General features: G+C 42.7%; 1 protein-coding gene across 1 annotated transcript in view; it reads right to left on the bottom strand.

Annotated features, from left to right (window-relative positions):
• Positions 1–14,762, bottom strand: part of LOC129701436 (dedicator of cytokinesis protein 2-like) — a 671,641-nt gene that overhangs the window by 554,252 nt on the left and 102,627 nt on the right. Inside the window, exons 11-12 of the mRNA XM_055642616.1 lie at positions 13,752–13,827; positions 7,747–7,826 (exon numbers count right to left, since the gene is read on the bottom strand). Of these exons, the coding sequence (XP_055498591.1) occupies positions 7,747–7,826; positions 13,752–13,827 (156 nt within the window). The remainder of the gene's footprint in view (positions 1–7,746; positions 7,827–13,751; positions 13,828–14,762) is intronic.

Here is a 14,762-nt window from a genome sequence, read left to right as displayed (position 1 = left end):
CTTCACAGGTTGATTTAATACATAACTAAAGAAAACAGATTAAAATGAATGTTGCTGCAAAGTCAGAACTGAAAGAAAGTACTTGACACTTGGCACTTGTGGCCTCTATAGAATTTGTTAATTATATTTTCATAATGTATAAATTCATAGTATATAAAATCATGAGAGGAATTGATCGGTAGCTGCACAGAGTCACTTGCCCAGAGTAGGTGATTCGAGAACTAGAGGACATAGGTTTAAGGTGAAGGGGAAGAGATAAGAATCTGAGGGGTAACATTTTCACACAAAGGGTGGTGGGTGTTTGGAACAAACTGTCAGAGGAGGTAGCTGAGGCAGGGACTATCCCAATATTTAGATACAGTTAGATAGGTACATGTTTGGTGGGATATGGGCCAAACGCAGGCAGGTGAGACTAGTGTAACTGGGACATGTTGGCCAGTGGGGGCACGTTAGGCTGAACGGCCTGTTTCCACACTGTATGACTATGAATCTATGACTCTATGACCGATATAAACACACTGAAGCTGATTTAGTGTTGACACGTTGCAAGAATGTGACTTTCAATATAGTTACATCAACAGTTCTAATTATACAATAAAGTGATGTGCTTTGAAGATTGTGTCATTCATGAACATTTCAAGATCAGGCACCAATTACCAATATGTTTGGCACAACTTCTAGGGTGGGGGAGCATTTGATGTGTGCCTTTCCAGTTTCTGTTATATTTTAGTTTATTAGTCTGTTTTCTACATATTTATAAAACAATAATACAGAGAGAGAATTTTATTCTGGACAAGATGGTATGTTTCAGGATCATTCAATACTGTATATTCCAGGTTGTGAAATGCTATGAATGAAACATTGATAGTATATTATTCATAAGTCGCAGTGACTGACGTCTATGGCAGTTAACATTTTGTTGATCTACCAAGGCCTCAACTCCTCTAACATCTGCATAACATGGTCTCCAATCTTTCAAAAATGCATCTACCTCTTCTTTAAACACCTTCACTGAGGGGCAGAGGATTGCATTGATTCACCATCTCTGCAGGAAGAAATGTCTATAAAACTCAATTATAAATGACCACTGTCATATTGTGAGGCTCTGTCCATTGATCCACTAGACCGTAAAGACAAAAGCTCCCAGCGGTGAAACTTTTAAACAACAGGTCTCACTGGGGTGGCAAAGGTATTGTAAGGCAGGTAGATACTGTATACCACATCAGACTGCACTGTAGCTTAATGCTTCAATTGTATGTGGCTGTGTGCAGTCTCATTTTGTAGGTTCAACAAAGTTGCCTCACGGGCATCTGGAAATATTCTCATATGCTCCCATATCTTTCAACCTATTTGTTTGGTAATTCAGGGTGAAAGCTTCTCATTCCAGTCCGCCTGTGGAAGATGCATCAAGCCAATTTGTTCTTGCCATTGCAGTGTTCTGCTTCTGGTTGGCTCTTGTGCTTTATAGTAGTTCTTGGGATTGTGAGAGGGACTGACAGCACAGACACGGTTTCATCTATATGAAGGCAACTTAACCAGAGGGTATTATCTCAGGATAAAGGTCAGTCATCTAGGACTAAGAAAAACAAAAATATATATATTTTTGCAGAGAGTTATGAATCTGTTATTCAATACCACAAAAGGCGAAGGACACTCTGCTCTTGAAACATGTTCAAAGGTAACATTGGTAGATCTTTTGAAAGTATGGAAGCAAGAAGGTTTGACACATAGCAAAACAAAAAAAAACTGAGAAACAGAAAATACTGAGAATGCTCAGCAATTTAGGCAGCAGCTATGGGAGTGAGTATCAAAGTTATCATTTTGGGACAATGATCAGAACCAAGTTTTCAGAGAATTGCAGACAATGAAAGAATAATATTGTCACAATAGAGGATTTTAACATTCATATTTTCAACTAGAATTGCCATTGTACCATAGGCTTAGATGCAGTGAAATTTGTTAAATGTATTCAGGAAAGATTCCTTTGCCAATGAGAGTGGTTCATGCAAGGGAGAGGGCAAAGCTTAAACTACTCTGAGGGAATTGGACAGGGCAAGTGACCAACGTATAAGTGGGCAAGCCTTTTGGAACCAGCAACCACAGCTCTATTAGCTTAAAAATAGTCATGGCAGGTATTATGATAAGGATGGGCCACAAGACAAAGTTCTAAATTGGGGCAAGTCTAACATTGATGGTCTCAGACAAGAACTCGCATAATTTAACTGGAGTAGTTGCTTCTGGCAAAGTGACATCTGGAAAGTAAGATACTTTTAAAAGTGTGAGAGCGAGAATTAAAGGTATGCATGGTCCTGTTAGAATGAAGGGCATGGCAGGTAGGAATAAAGAATGCTGGATGATGAGAAAAATCGAGCCTCTTGTCAAGAAAAAAATGGCCTGGTTCAGGTACAGGCAGTTGTGACCAAGTAAATCCCTGGAGGGGTATAAGGGATTGTGAAGCATACAGGAGGGGGAAAAAGGGGGCATGAGATTGCTCTGGTATATAAGATTAAGGGGAATTCAAAGGGATTTTATCGGTATATTAAGGGAAGTGGCATTATAGAGTGGCAAGAGAGAGAATAGGACCCCATAAACCAAAGTAGTCATCTAGCTGTGGATTTCCAGAAGAAGGTCAAGGCCCTTTTATGTGAAGAAATGCATGAAGACAAGGGAACATAGAAATATTAATGGAACTGTCTCAAGGGCAGTCCGTATTACAGTTGAGGAGGGCTGCACGTCCTAATACGTATGACATTAATACGTATGACATTAATAAATCTCCTCAGCTCGATCAGATATATCTAAGCAAACTGTGGGAAGCTAGAGAAGAAATTGAAGGAGTCCTGGCTGAGATGCATTAAGCATCATTGGATACAGGTGAGATGGGGGTGGCTCATGTTGTTCCTTTGATTAAGAAGGGCTGCAAAGAAACACTTGAGAACCATGGACTGGTAAGACCAACATCTGTGGTCAGAAAGTTACTGAGGAAGACAAGATATACATACATTTGGAAAGACAGGAATAGTTTAGGGAGAGTTGGCATGATCTTGTGCACGGGAGATCATGTCTCATGAATTTGATTGAGTTTTTTGAAGACCCAATAAGGATGATAAGAGCATGGAAATGGGCACAGTCTATATGCACTCGAGCAAAATCCATGGATCCATTGAACTGGAAAAATAATTATTTTCAGTGTAGAAAGCAGAGGGTTATGGTGGAAGTTTATTCTTTGGACTAGTAGTGTGTCTCAGGGATTGGTGTTGCTTGTCTATATCAGCTATTTGGATGAGAAGTGTGTAGGAAGGAACTACAGATGCTGGTTTACACTGAAGATAGAGACCAAAAATGCTGGTGTAACTCAGTGGGACAGGCAGCATCTCTGGAGAGAAGGAATGGGTAATGTTTCGGGTCGAGACTGGATGAGAACATACAAGGCATTATTAGTAAGTTTGCAGATGACACAGAAACAGGTGGTATCATAGAAAATGAAGATGGTTATTAGGAACAACAGTGGGACCTTGATCAGTTGGATAAGTGGACCAAGGATTAGCTGATGGAGTTTAATTTGCACAAGTGTGTGGTGTTGCATTTTGAGAAGTTAAACCAGGATTGGACCTTCACAGTGCACAGTAGGTCCCCGAGGAGCATTGTAGAGCAGAGGGATCAAGGAATATGTACATACTTTCCTAAAAGTGACATCGCAGGTACATGGGGTGGTGAAGAAAGCATTTGGCACTCCGGCCTTCATCAGTCATGGAATTGAACATAGAAGTTGGGATGTTGCGTGATACTTTTACAAGATGTTGATGAGGCAATATTTGGAATATTGTGTTCAATTTTGGTCACCCTGCTAAAGGAAAGATATCATTTGACTGCAAAAAGTGCAGAGAAAATTCATGAGGATGTTGTCAGGACTCAAGGGTCTGTGTTATAGGGAGAGGTTGGGCAGGCCAAGACTTCATTCCTTGGAGCATAGGAGGCTGAGTGCTAAAGTTATAAAGGTGTATACAAATCATGGCAGGATGGATAGGTTGAATACACAAAGTTTTTTCACCAAAGTAGGACAATCATGAACTAGCAGGCATAGGTTTAAGGTGAGAGGGGAACAATTTAATAATAACCTGAGGGACACCTTGTTCACACAGAGGGTACATGAAATGATGTGCCAAAGGAAATAGTTGAGGTAAGTAAATAACATATAAAAGTCGTTTGGACAGGTAAATCAATAGGAAAGGTTTGTGGAAGGATGTGTGAAAAGGGTGTCCCTGAGGTCCTACTTAATCTCTTGCTTCTCATCTTAGGCCGATGACCTCTAGTTTTAGAATCTACTGGCCTTGGAAAAAGGCTGTGAGCATTATTTTATCTATTCCATTGATGATGTTGTGTTCTTCATTAACGTCCTAAACTGTTGCTGAGTATTTCCAGCATTTTCTTTTTTTTATTCAGAGGATTTGGAAAGTGGATGAGAGGGAATTAGAGGTCAAGATGTATCCAGGATATTAATGAATAATAAAGCAGGTTGAAGGAACTGCATGGTCTACTTCTACCTTCATTTGCATTAGTATTTTTCTGTTTCTTTCCCACGCGTTTTTCAACGATCCGTACACTTTCCCTTGATATGAATCAACTCACTGCATGCAATAATGGTTGGAAAGGAGTGGGTACTTGCTGATTCACTTCAAAGAGAGACACAGGCAGGAAGAAAAGAAGAGCCACAAGAAACTGCAGCTGCAGGAATCTGAGCAAGAAACAAACTGCTGGAGGAATGTCATGGAGTCATACAGCATCTGTGGAGGGAAATGTACAGGTGACATTTTGGGTCAGGATCCTTCTTCAGGCTGGTTGAGTAGAGGGGATGGAGCTGGTAGAAAGAGGGAGGGGAAGAGGGGGCTACAAGCGCTGGCCCTCATTTTTCTTCGTCACCACATTAACTTGCACTCACCATCCTTCCCCCTGGGTCTGCATTTCACTCGCCACCTTCCTTTCTTGTTAGGTTCCACTATTTGCACCCTTTTGTCTTCTCTACTTCTCACCTCCATCATTGGTTACTTACCCCCCCCCCCCTCCCCCCGGACAAATTTGTCAAGCAACCCCCCTTACCTGGATCTACCTATCATTTGCCAGGTCTTAATCCAACTCTTCCCCTCTTTTCACCAGCTAGAGTTGCTGCCTTACAGCGCCAGAAACCCAGGTTCGATCCTGACCACAAGTGCTTGTCAGTTTGTACGTTCTCCCCATGACCTGTATGGATTTTCTCTGGTTTCCTCCCACACTACAAATACATTCAGCTTTGTAGGTTAATTAGCTTCAGTAAAATTTCCCTAGTGTGTGTAGGATAGTGTTAATGGCCGGTCCCAGTTAGGCAATTTTTTCAGCGATTGCCGGTGACAATCACAGTTGTAGCAGGTCACCGAAAAAACCAGCGACTGGACCCTCCCTATGACAATGTCTACGTCAACCTACCACCTAGTCGACGTCAAGCAACCGCAAGCTACCGACAACCGGCGACCCATTGGGACGTCCACCTACGACCACACCTACGACATCCTACGAACACACAGGCGATAATCTACGACAACCAAAGTCAACCAACGTACACCTGCGACAAGCTACGATCCTGTTAGCAACAACTGAAGACAATTCAGTCGCCAGTACCTGTCGCCGGTTGACCTAGGTTGACGTAGGTTGACGTAGGTAGTCGCAATGGAATTCACCAAAGTTATCACCTGGCGACAACCTGAGTCATCCTGGCAACAACCTACGACAGGAGAAGACAAGCTACGTCAAGCCTACAGTTGCCAAAAGGTTTTGAACATTTCAAAATCCAGAAAAAAGTTACGACTCATTAGGCGACTTGTGGAGACAACTCATGACCATACAGGCGTCACCCCGCAACCATGTGGCGACAGCCTAGTCGTCCTGTAGTTGCCGACTTAGTCGGCTAAGTGAGCCAGGACCTTTAGAGTACGGGGATCACAGGTCAGCGGGGACTCAGTGGGCCGAAGGGCCTGTTTCTGTGCTGTATCTCTAAACTAAAAAAAACTCCCATCTACTCCTTCAATCTAAAGAAGGTTCCCGAACCAAAATATTTAATCCATTTCCTTCCACAGATGCTGCCTGACCTGTTGAGCTCCTCCAGTGGTTTGTTTTTATGCTAAGGAAGAAAAGAGTAGAATATTTATGTCTGCAAACATTTTAGGAATGTGTTGATTGTTTGAACAATTGGTTTTGAAGTTAGATTCTGAATGGGGACCAGTTTTCAGCAATAAAAGAAATGATAGAGACACAAGGAACAGCAGACGTTGGAATCTTGAGCAAAACACAAACTGCTGAAGAAGAAGCTTGAGCCGAAATGCTGCCAATCCTTTCCCTCCAAAGTAGGAGTTGAGTTTCAGGGTCAGGCAATGACTGTGGTGGGCAATCAAATCATTAACTGGATAGAAGCATTAGCAGAGTGGAAACCAACTGAATTATTTGATCGCTGTACCCACTGTAAATGGGATTATTCAAAGAATCAGGCTGATATGCCATTGCAAGCAGCCCAACTGTTCATGAGGTTTGACTAATCCGATCGGTTTATTCCGTTGAAGGTAGACACAAAATGCTGGAGTAACTCAGCGGGACAGGCAGCATCTCTGGAGCGAAGGAATGGGTGACGTTTCGGATCGAGACCCTTCTTCAGACTGAAACGTCACCCATCACCCGAAACATCGCTGAGTTACTCCACCATTTTGTGTCAATCTTTGGTGTGAATTAGCATTTGCAGTTCCTATTTTATTTTATGCACAACAGCAGTACATTCATTTCCCTCCAATGCAATACTTTTATCATGTAGTAAGACTAAGTGACACTTCAGAATGACATCTCACTGGATTTAGCTTCTGGCATTATCTAATTAATTGTAATCTCAGATCAACTTGAGCCCTAATTCTATGACTCTTATTCAATTCATCTTTACTTCCTATTAAAACATTTGATCCTTTAAATTCCTCTGTGGGGCATACATATGTATTTATATGCGGGTATAACCTCCGAATACCATCTGAACAGAAAACCACATTGTTAATAAGTTCTAATCAAAGAACAGCATAAGGAGCTTTGTGTCCTCTGCAAATGTAGTTTAGTTTAGTTTAGAGATACAGTGTGGAAACAGGCCCTTTGGCCCACTGAGTCCGCACCGACCAGCGATCCCCGCACTTTAACACTAGCTTACACGAGGGACAATTTACATTCATACCAAGCCAATTAACCTACAAACCTGTACGTCTTTGGAGTGTGCGAGGAAACTGAAAATCTCGAAGAAAACCCACACAGGTCATGGGGAAAACATACAAACTCCGTACAGACAAGCACCTGTAGTCAGGATCGAACCCAGGTCCTTTGCGCTGTAAGGCAGAAGCTCTACCGCTACACCACAGTGCCGCCCCATACTATATGTTAATAATCAAAGTGTCATCATTATGAGGCATGCCTGGGTGTGCCTACTATCCATCTTCAGTAAAGTATACAATCCCGTATTCAAGCTTCTAATGTCTTCTGGATATTATTGCAGTCAGAGTGTACTGACACACCCAAAGCTGCTTGTACCCAGCCCACTATGCACTATGCAATATGCAGACCACTTCCTTCAGTCATTACCACCGGAAGCAGAGTGACTATTAACAAATATTGGCAAGACATAAAATGATGTTATTCTAATGTGCATATAACCCAGGATGGAAGAATTAGTAGCACGATCAAAAGGATTACCTTGTCCTTTTTCATCCCCAGATTTGGTAGAAATTACACGATTGAGTAAGTAGTGCAGAAAATCATTCTCTGCTACAAACCTGCAAAAACAAAAATGATAATGAAGGTGATTGGAATGCAATGGCTGCAGGATAAAAGCACAGCAATACATGAATGCAAAGTGGTGGATATAGAGATTCCTGGATACATTGTGGTCATGCTCAGAAACTCAGACATTGTGCAGTGGATGTTTACGAAAAAGTGATAACTTTGAAATAAAATGTTGCTGTTCATTTCTGAAGACATGTGAAGCATCCAAACTAGAAAAAGGTTGGTATTAGCATCACCAAACCCAGTTCAATTATATTCAATGGGAGAATCGTCCACTGAATTTCCACCTGAGGTTTCCTGCATCTTTTTCCCATTATAGATAATTACAGAGCCATAGTCATAGTTAGATTTAGCTCTTAGGGCAAAAAGAATCAAGGGATATGTGGAAGAAGCAGGAACGGAGGACTGATTTTAGATGATCAGCCATGATCATATTGAATGGCTTACTCCTGCACCTATTTTTCTATGTTTCTATGTTTCTTATACAGCGCAGAAACAACCCCTTTGCCTTAACTCATCAATGCCAATCGAGGTGCCTTCCTAAGCAAGTCCCATTTGTCTGCATTTGGCCCATATCCCTCTAAACCTTTCCTATCCATGAACCTGTCGAAACGGTATTTCAATGTTGTAGCTGTACCTGCCTTAACCACGTCCTCTGGCAGCACATTCCATAAACCCACCATCTTACCTCCTGCGTTTCTTTTGAAAATTTCCCATCTCACCTTAAACCTATGCCCTCAAGTTTTAGACATCCTTACCCTGGGACAAAGACTGTGACCATCACATTTTCCATTCCTCTCATGTTTTATTATAAATCTCTATCAGCTCACTCTTCATCATCCGTCACTCCAGAGAGAACTGTCCCACTCTCTCGAGTTTCCTCATATCTCAAGCCCACAAATCGAAGAAATATCCTCGTGAATGGTATCTGTTCCCCTCAGTTTTAATCAAAATCTTCCTATAGTGCGATGACCAGAACTGCACACAATATTGCACGTGTAGTCTCACCAACGTCTTGTACAGGTGTAACATGATGACCCAACTCTTGCTGTTAACTCTCGAGTGAAACGGGAGAAAGGGATTGCTTTTCTTTTCACCAGGAAGTATTGGTATAGTTTATTATTGTCACATGGGCCAATGTAGAGTGAACAACTTTGTTTAGCATGCTATACAGACAAATCATACCGTACATGATAACAACAGGCCAGGCAAATAGAGAAAGGAAACAGAGCACAGAATGTAGTTTACAGCTTCAGACAAAGTGCAGATAAAAAAGAAAAGTGCAAGTGCCACACCGAGGTAGACTGAGAGATCAGGAATTAATTTATAACAGGTCAGTTCAAGAGTCTCATAACACAGGGAGAGAACTATTCTTGAATCTAGTGGGACATGCTTTCAGGCATGTAGATCTCCAGCATGATGGGAGAGGGGAGAAGAGAGAATTACTGGGATATGAGTGGTCGTGATAAAGTTGGCTGCTTTCCCAAGGGGTCATCGAGGGGGGCTGGAATGCTGGATTGTTTGATGGACTGGGCTAGATAAGTAGCTCAGTGGGTCAGGCAGCATCTCAGGAGAACATGGATATGTAAGGTTTCAGGTCAGGACTCTTCTTCAGACTCTTAGACAGTAGGAGATGGGACAAGGGGTCACTGGGCGGTGAGGACTGCTTGCCAGGAGCAGCACGGTGGCGCAGCAGTAGAGATGCTGTCTTAAGGGCCTGTCCCACTTAGGCAACTTTTTCGGCAGCAGTCGGCGACAGTCACTGTTGTGGTGTGACGCCAAGAAACCGGCCCCCTACGACAATGTCTATGACAGGCTGCCACCTAGTCGACGTCAAGCAACGACAAGCTATGTCAACCGGCGTCCCAATTCTTCGCGGCACGTGACGTCAACCCACAACAATGCCCACGACAGCCTACGACGATATAGATGACGGCCTACAACAACCAAAGTCAACATACAACAAGCTATGACCCTGATGGCATCAACTGAAGACAGGCGGAGCGGTGCACTTTTTTTCAAATGACACAACGTGACTTCTCGTGATGCCGATACTGTCGCTGGTTGACGTAGCATGATGTAGGCTGCCGCCACTTGAATTCACCAAAGTCAGCACCCGGCAACAGCCAACATCAGAAGGCATCGACCTGGCGACAGTGCATGACAACCTACGCCAGGAGAAATCACGCAACGTCAAGCTAACTGTCGCCGAGATGTTTTGAACATTTCAAAACCAAGTGGCGACAAGAAAAAGGCCACGACACTTGAGGCAACAGCTCACGGCAATACAGGCATCACGCCGCGCCACCCCACTGCCATGTGGCCACAACCTATTTTCTGTCTGTCGCCGAAAAATTCGCCTAAGTGGGACAGGCCCTTTACAGCGCCAGGGATTCGGATTCAATCCTAACTACGGGTCCTGTCTGTACTGAGTTTGTACTTTCTCCTTGGGAAATTTTCTGCAATTGGTCTGGTTTCCTTCACACTCCAAAGGCATACAATTTGTAAGTTAATTAGCTTCAGTAAAATTGTAAATTGAACTTGTGTGCAGGATAGTGCTGGTATGTGGGGATTGCTGGTCAGCACAGCTCAGTGGGCTGAAGGGGCTATTTCATGCTGTATCTCTAAAATAAAAAGGCTCAGAGGCAGATGCGATGGAAAAAGAGCATTGGAGTACAAAGGTAAGGCCTCTGCTGAGGACTGACGCTAGCGCATCAGGTAGAGGAAGGGAGGTCAGGGGAGGATGGAGGTAAACTGGACTGGGTATGGGCCGGATTCAATGGGGGTCAGTGGGGTGGAAGAAGGCTTGACAGAATGTTGGGGACAGGACAAGGGGTTGTCACTGGAATGCATTAATTCATGGTTTGGATAACAGATTGAATCTCTGCAATCTGAATTTTTGACCCTTCAACAAACAAATCCAAACTTGAAATTGAATTAGTAGAACATTTATTTTTAATTAAATATAATGAGAGCTTACATATGCACGCATATGTGTAGGAGGAGAAATAATGTTTGCTTTTCATCGTAATGAAAAATGATTGAGTTTTCTTTGCAAACCACATCGCCCACATGCACGTACATTCACATCACACAACACGCACACACACTCCCAAACACTCACCCTTCTCAATATACACACACACTCCCAAACACTCACCCTTCTCAATATACACACACACACTCCCAAACACTCACCCTATATAACACACACTCCCAAACACTCACCCTTCTCAATACACGCACACACACACTCCCAAACACTCACCCTATATAACACACACTCCCAAACACTCACCCTATATACACACACACTCCCAAACACTCACCCTTCACAATACACGTACACACACACACACTCCCAAACACTCACCCTTCTCAATACACACACACTCCCCAAACACTCACCCTTCTCAATACACGCACACACACTCCCAAACACTCACCCTTCACAATACACGTACACACACACACACACTCCAAAACACGCTCACCCTTCTCAATAGACGCACACCCACTCCCAAACACTCTCACCCTACACAATACACGCACACACAAGGGCACACGTATCTTCACACATACTCATGCACACACAAACATTACACATATACTCCCACACACACTCACATTACACACATATCCCCCACACACACATTACACACATATCCCACACACACACACAAGGGCACACATATCTTCACACATACTCATGCACACACAAACATTACACACATACTCCCACACACACACATTACACACATATCCCACACACTCACATTACACACATATCCCACACACACACACATTACACACATATCCCACACACTCACATTACACACATATCCCACACACACACACATTACACACATATCCCACACACACACACATATCCCACACACACACACATACGCACACACACTCACATTACACACATACACCCACACACACACATTACACACATACACACACACACTCACATTACACACATACTCCCTCACACACACATTACATACATATTCACTAAACACATCACATTCCACCCTCTCATACACACCCCCATTCACACACACATTACATACATATTCATTAACCGTCACATACCCTTCATACACACCCCCATTACACCCACACATACATTTTCATATTAGCCACATGCACTCTCACATTTTGCCGTACACTCACACTCACACACACACGACACATACATAAACAATTATACCCATTTTTGTACCCAACCCAGTACACTGTCACTGTACGCACAAATACTCTCACACACACATTCACAGACGACAAGCACCCTCACTTGCACTCTTAAATTACACACATCTCAACACTCTCATATGCATTCAGAATATACACACACATACACACTTTTTTTTTGCACAGCTCTCTCACGTGGTGCACTTGCACCCACACACACACACACTTATATTCACTGTCACATTACACTAATAATTATCAATCTCTCCTGACGAATATGGCACAGGCAGCAACTGGAGACACCCTTGACATCCTTAAGCTTATTCTCCACGGGAGTCTATAGACAACGAATGCCTAGTGATCTTTGTTTTATTCCATTGTCCATGATGCTTCAATGCCACAGGCAATGCCAGTCTATGTGTGATCAGTATCTGCCTTCTCATTTTGCGAGCATTTAACTGCCACTTCTGGAGACACATTGAGACCAAACTGGGTGAATATGGCTCATTTCCTTTCACCTAAAGACAATTGCGGACCAGATGAGATGTTTACATCCAGCTGGTAGTTTCATGCCGATTGGTACTGAAACTATTTGTTTCTCATTTTCAAATGTATTAAATTCCTCACCTACCATGGTAGGATTTGAACACATGTCTCTCCAGCAGTGCTTCAAAACTCTGAGAGTTTAGTGTGATCAACAACCACAACATCACTATGACCAAAAGAAGCCTAATAGTTCCACCACTTAATCGTGAAGATTGAATGGAAATCAAGCAGAAATAAGTGGTTGTTTTTTTTTGCTTACTTGCATATAGGCTATGAAGCGAAGTCCAAGAAATGCTGCATCACCTCCACTTCTATCCACCGACCAAGTCTTGCCACGGCCAGGCTAATGGGCCTGTCCCACTTAGGCGAATTTTCAGCAGACTGCCGGCGACTGTTAAGTTGCCGGCAGTCGCCTGAAAAACCGGCAACTGGAACAGTGACTATCAGAATGGAACACACACACACACACAAACACATAACTTCCTTCACCAGCCCGTTATGCAGGTGGGGGACAGGGTACGGGGGGGGAGTGCTGGCCAAAAAATTCACACGGTGCAAAGCCAAGGTGACACGGACACATGCCGCAATGAACAGGCGCTGTAAATAGACGGCTAAAGCACAGTGTACGGTAAGTCCTTAAAAAAGTGGGGAGAGCGGAGGGAGAGGGGGGTGAAGGGGGGAGAATGAGTGGAGAGTGAATTTTATTTCCCCAACAATTAACCACAATGATAATTAAAATCAATATGACAGGATATCTAAATATATTTCCAGAAAGTTGTTTTGGATTTTTTGATGTTTACAACGTTTTGATAGAATTGCGCATATCATTTATGTTCGGAAACTTTGAAAGACCAAGGGAAGATGTCCCTTGGTTTCAATTATTCAGTGAGTGTATTAATATTGTGGGAGGATTCCCTTCAGAGTGATTTCAGAAACGTTCAGACTGATCTCACAGGAAGTTAGAGGCTAGCGGGATTTTTTTGTAAAGGACTGGCACTGTTACTAACAACTATTGACCCAAACGAATTATTACATTTGATGCCTTGCACAAAAAGGTATGATTATGAAAATGAAGGAAGCATCCCTTTCATTACTATCCTTTCAAAACTAACAGATGACTGCCCACACACACACTGAAGGCAAGGAATTCATGAGATGGAGTGACTCACGGATGGAAAGGTATAAAATGCTGCTTCTCTTCATCGCTCTCTGCTTTGCCTTTCACAATATCAGTGATGTCCATAACTGAAAGGAAACACAAAAGAGTCAATGTAGCAGAGATGGAATATTATTAATCTATAATGAGAGCATATGATAAGATACCACTGACTTTACCAATTCCATCAAGACCAACTATACATCAAATACTATTAAAAGTGTAATAATGAAGAGGCAATGTTCATCATAGTTCTGGAGATTGTATGATGGATCATGAAAACACTTTACGTTCACTATGGCCTCCAGTGCTCCATTTTTTTGGTTTAATATCTAAAGGGTTACATAAACCAGAGAACGCGCTGAACCCCATTTAGCTTACAATTGTGAACAAACTTGCTAATTCTCTTGTTAAGCAGACTGATAATGTTAAATATAACAGTTCTGACCCCATGGACCACAACAGCAGTAATCTGAAAATGACACTGAAGCAGGTGGCAGAAAGTGATTCAGCGAGTCAAATAATTTGTAGATTAACATATAAGAAACAGATAAACTGGTACATCCACAGGACAATTTGGAGGGATATGGCCCAAACGCAGGCTGGTGGGACTAGTGTAGCAGGGGCATGTTGACCGATGTGAGCAAGTTGGGTCAAAGTGCCTGTTTCCACGCTGTATGACTCTATGGTGCTATGTAAAGCATGTTATTGAGTCAAGGTATATTCAATAACATGTCTTCGAATCAAGAAATATGTGGCACAGAAACAGCCTCTTCGGTCCATTGAGTCAACCACAACCATCAAGCACTCATTTTTGTATTAATCCCATGCTCATCCATTGTAATTACTCAATTTCCAATAAACAATCCCCATCCCCTGAAGTTCTATCACTCATCCACATTAAGGAGAATTGATAGTTGCCAATTAGCTTAGCAACCCACATGTTGCGGGATGTGTGAGGAAACCTATGTGAACACAGGGAGAGGGTGGAAACTCTGCTCAGACAGCACCGGAGGTAAGGAGG

This window comes from Leucoraja erinacea, chromosome 11, assembly GCF_028641065.1.
Source record: "Leucoraja erinacea ecotype New England chromosome 11, Leri_hhj_1, whole genome shotgun sequence".
Classification (NCBI taxonomy): Eukaryota; Metazoa; Chordata; class Chondrichthyes; order Rajiformes; family Rajidae; genus Leucoraja; species Leucoraja erinaceus.
The sequence above is the reverse complement of the archived record's forward strand: the minus strand, read 5'-3'. Positions and strand labels throughout refer to the sequence as shown.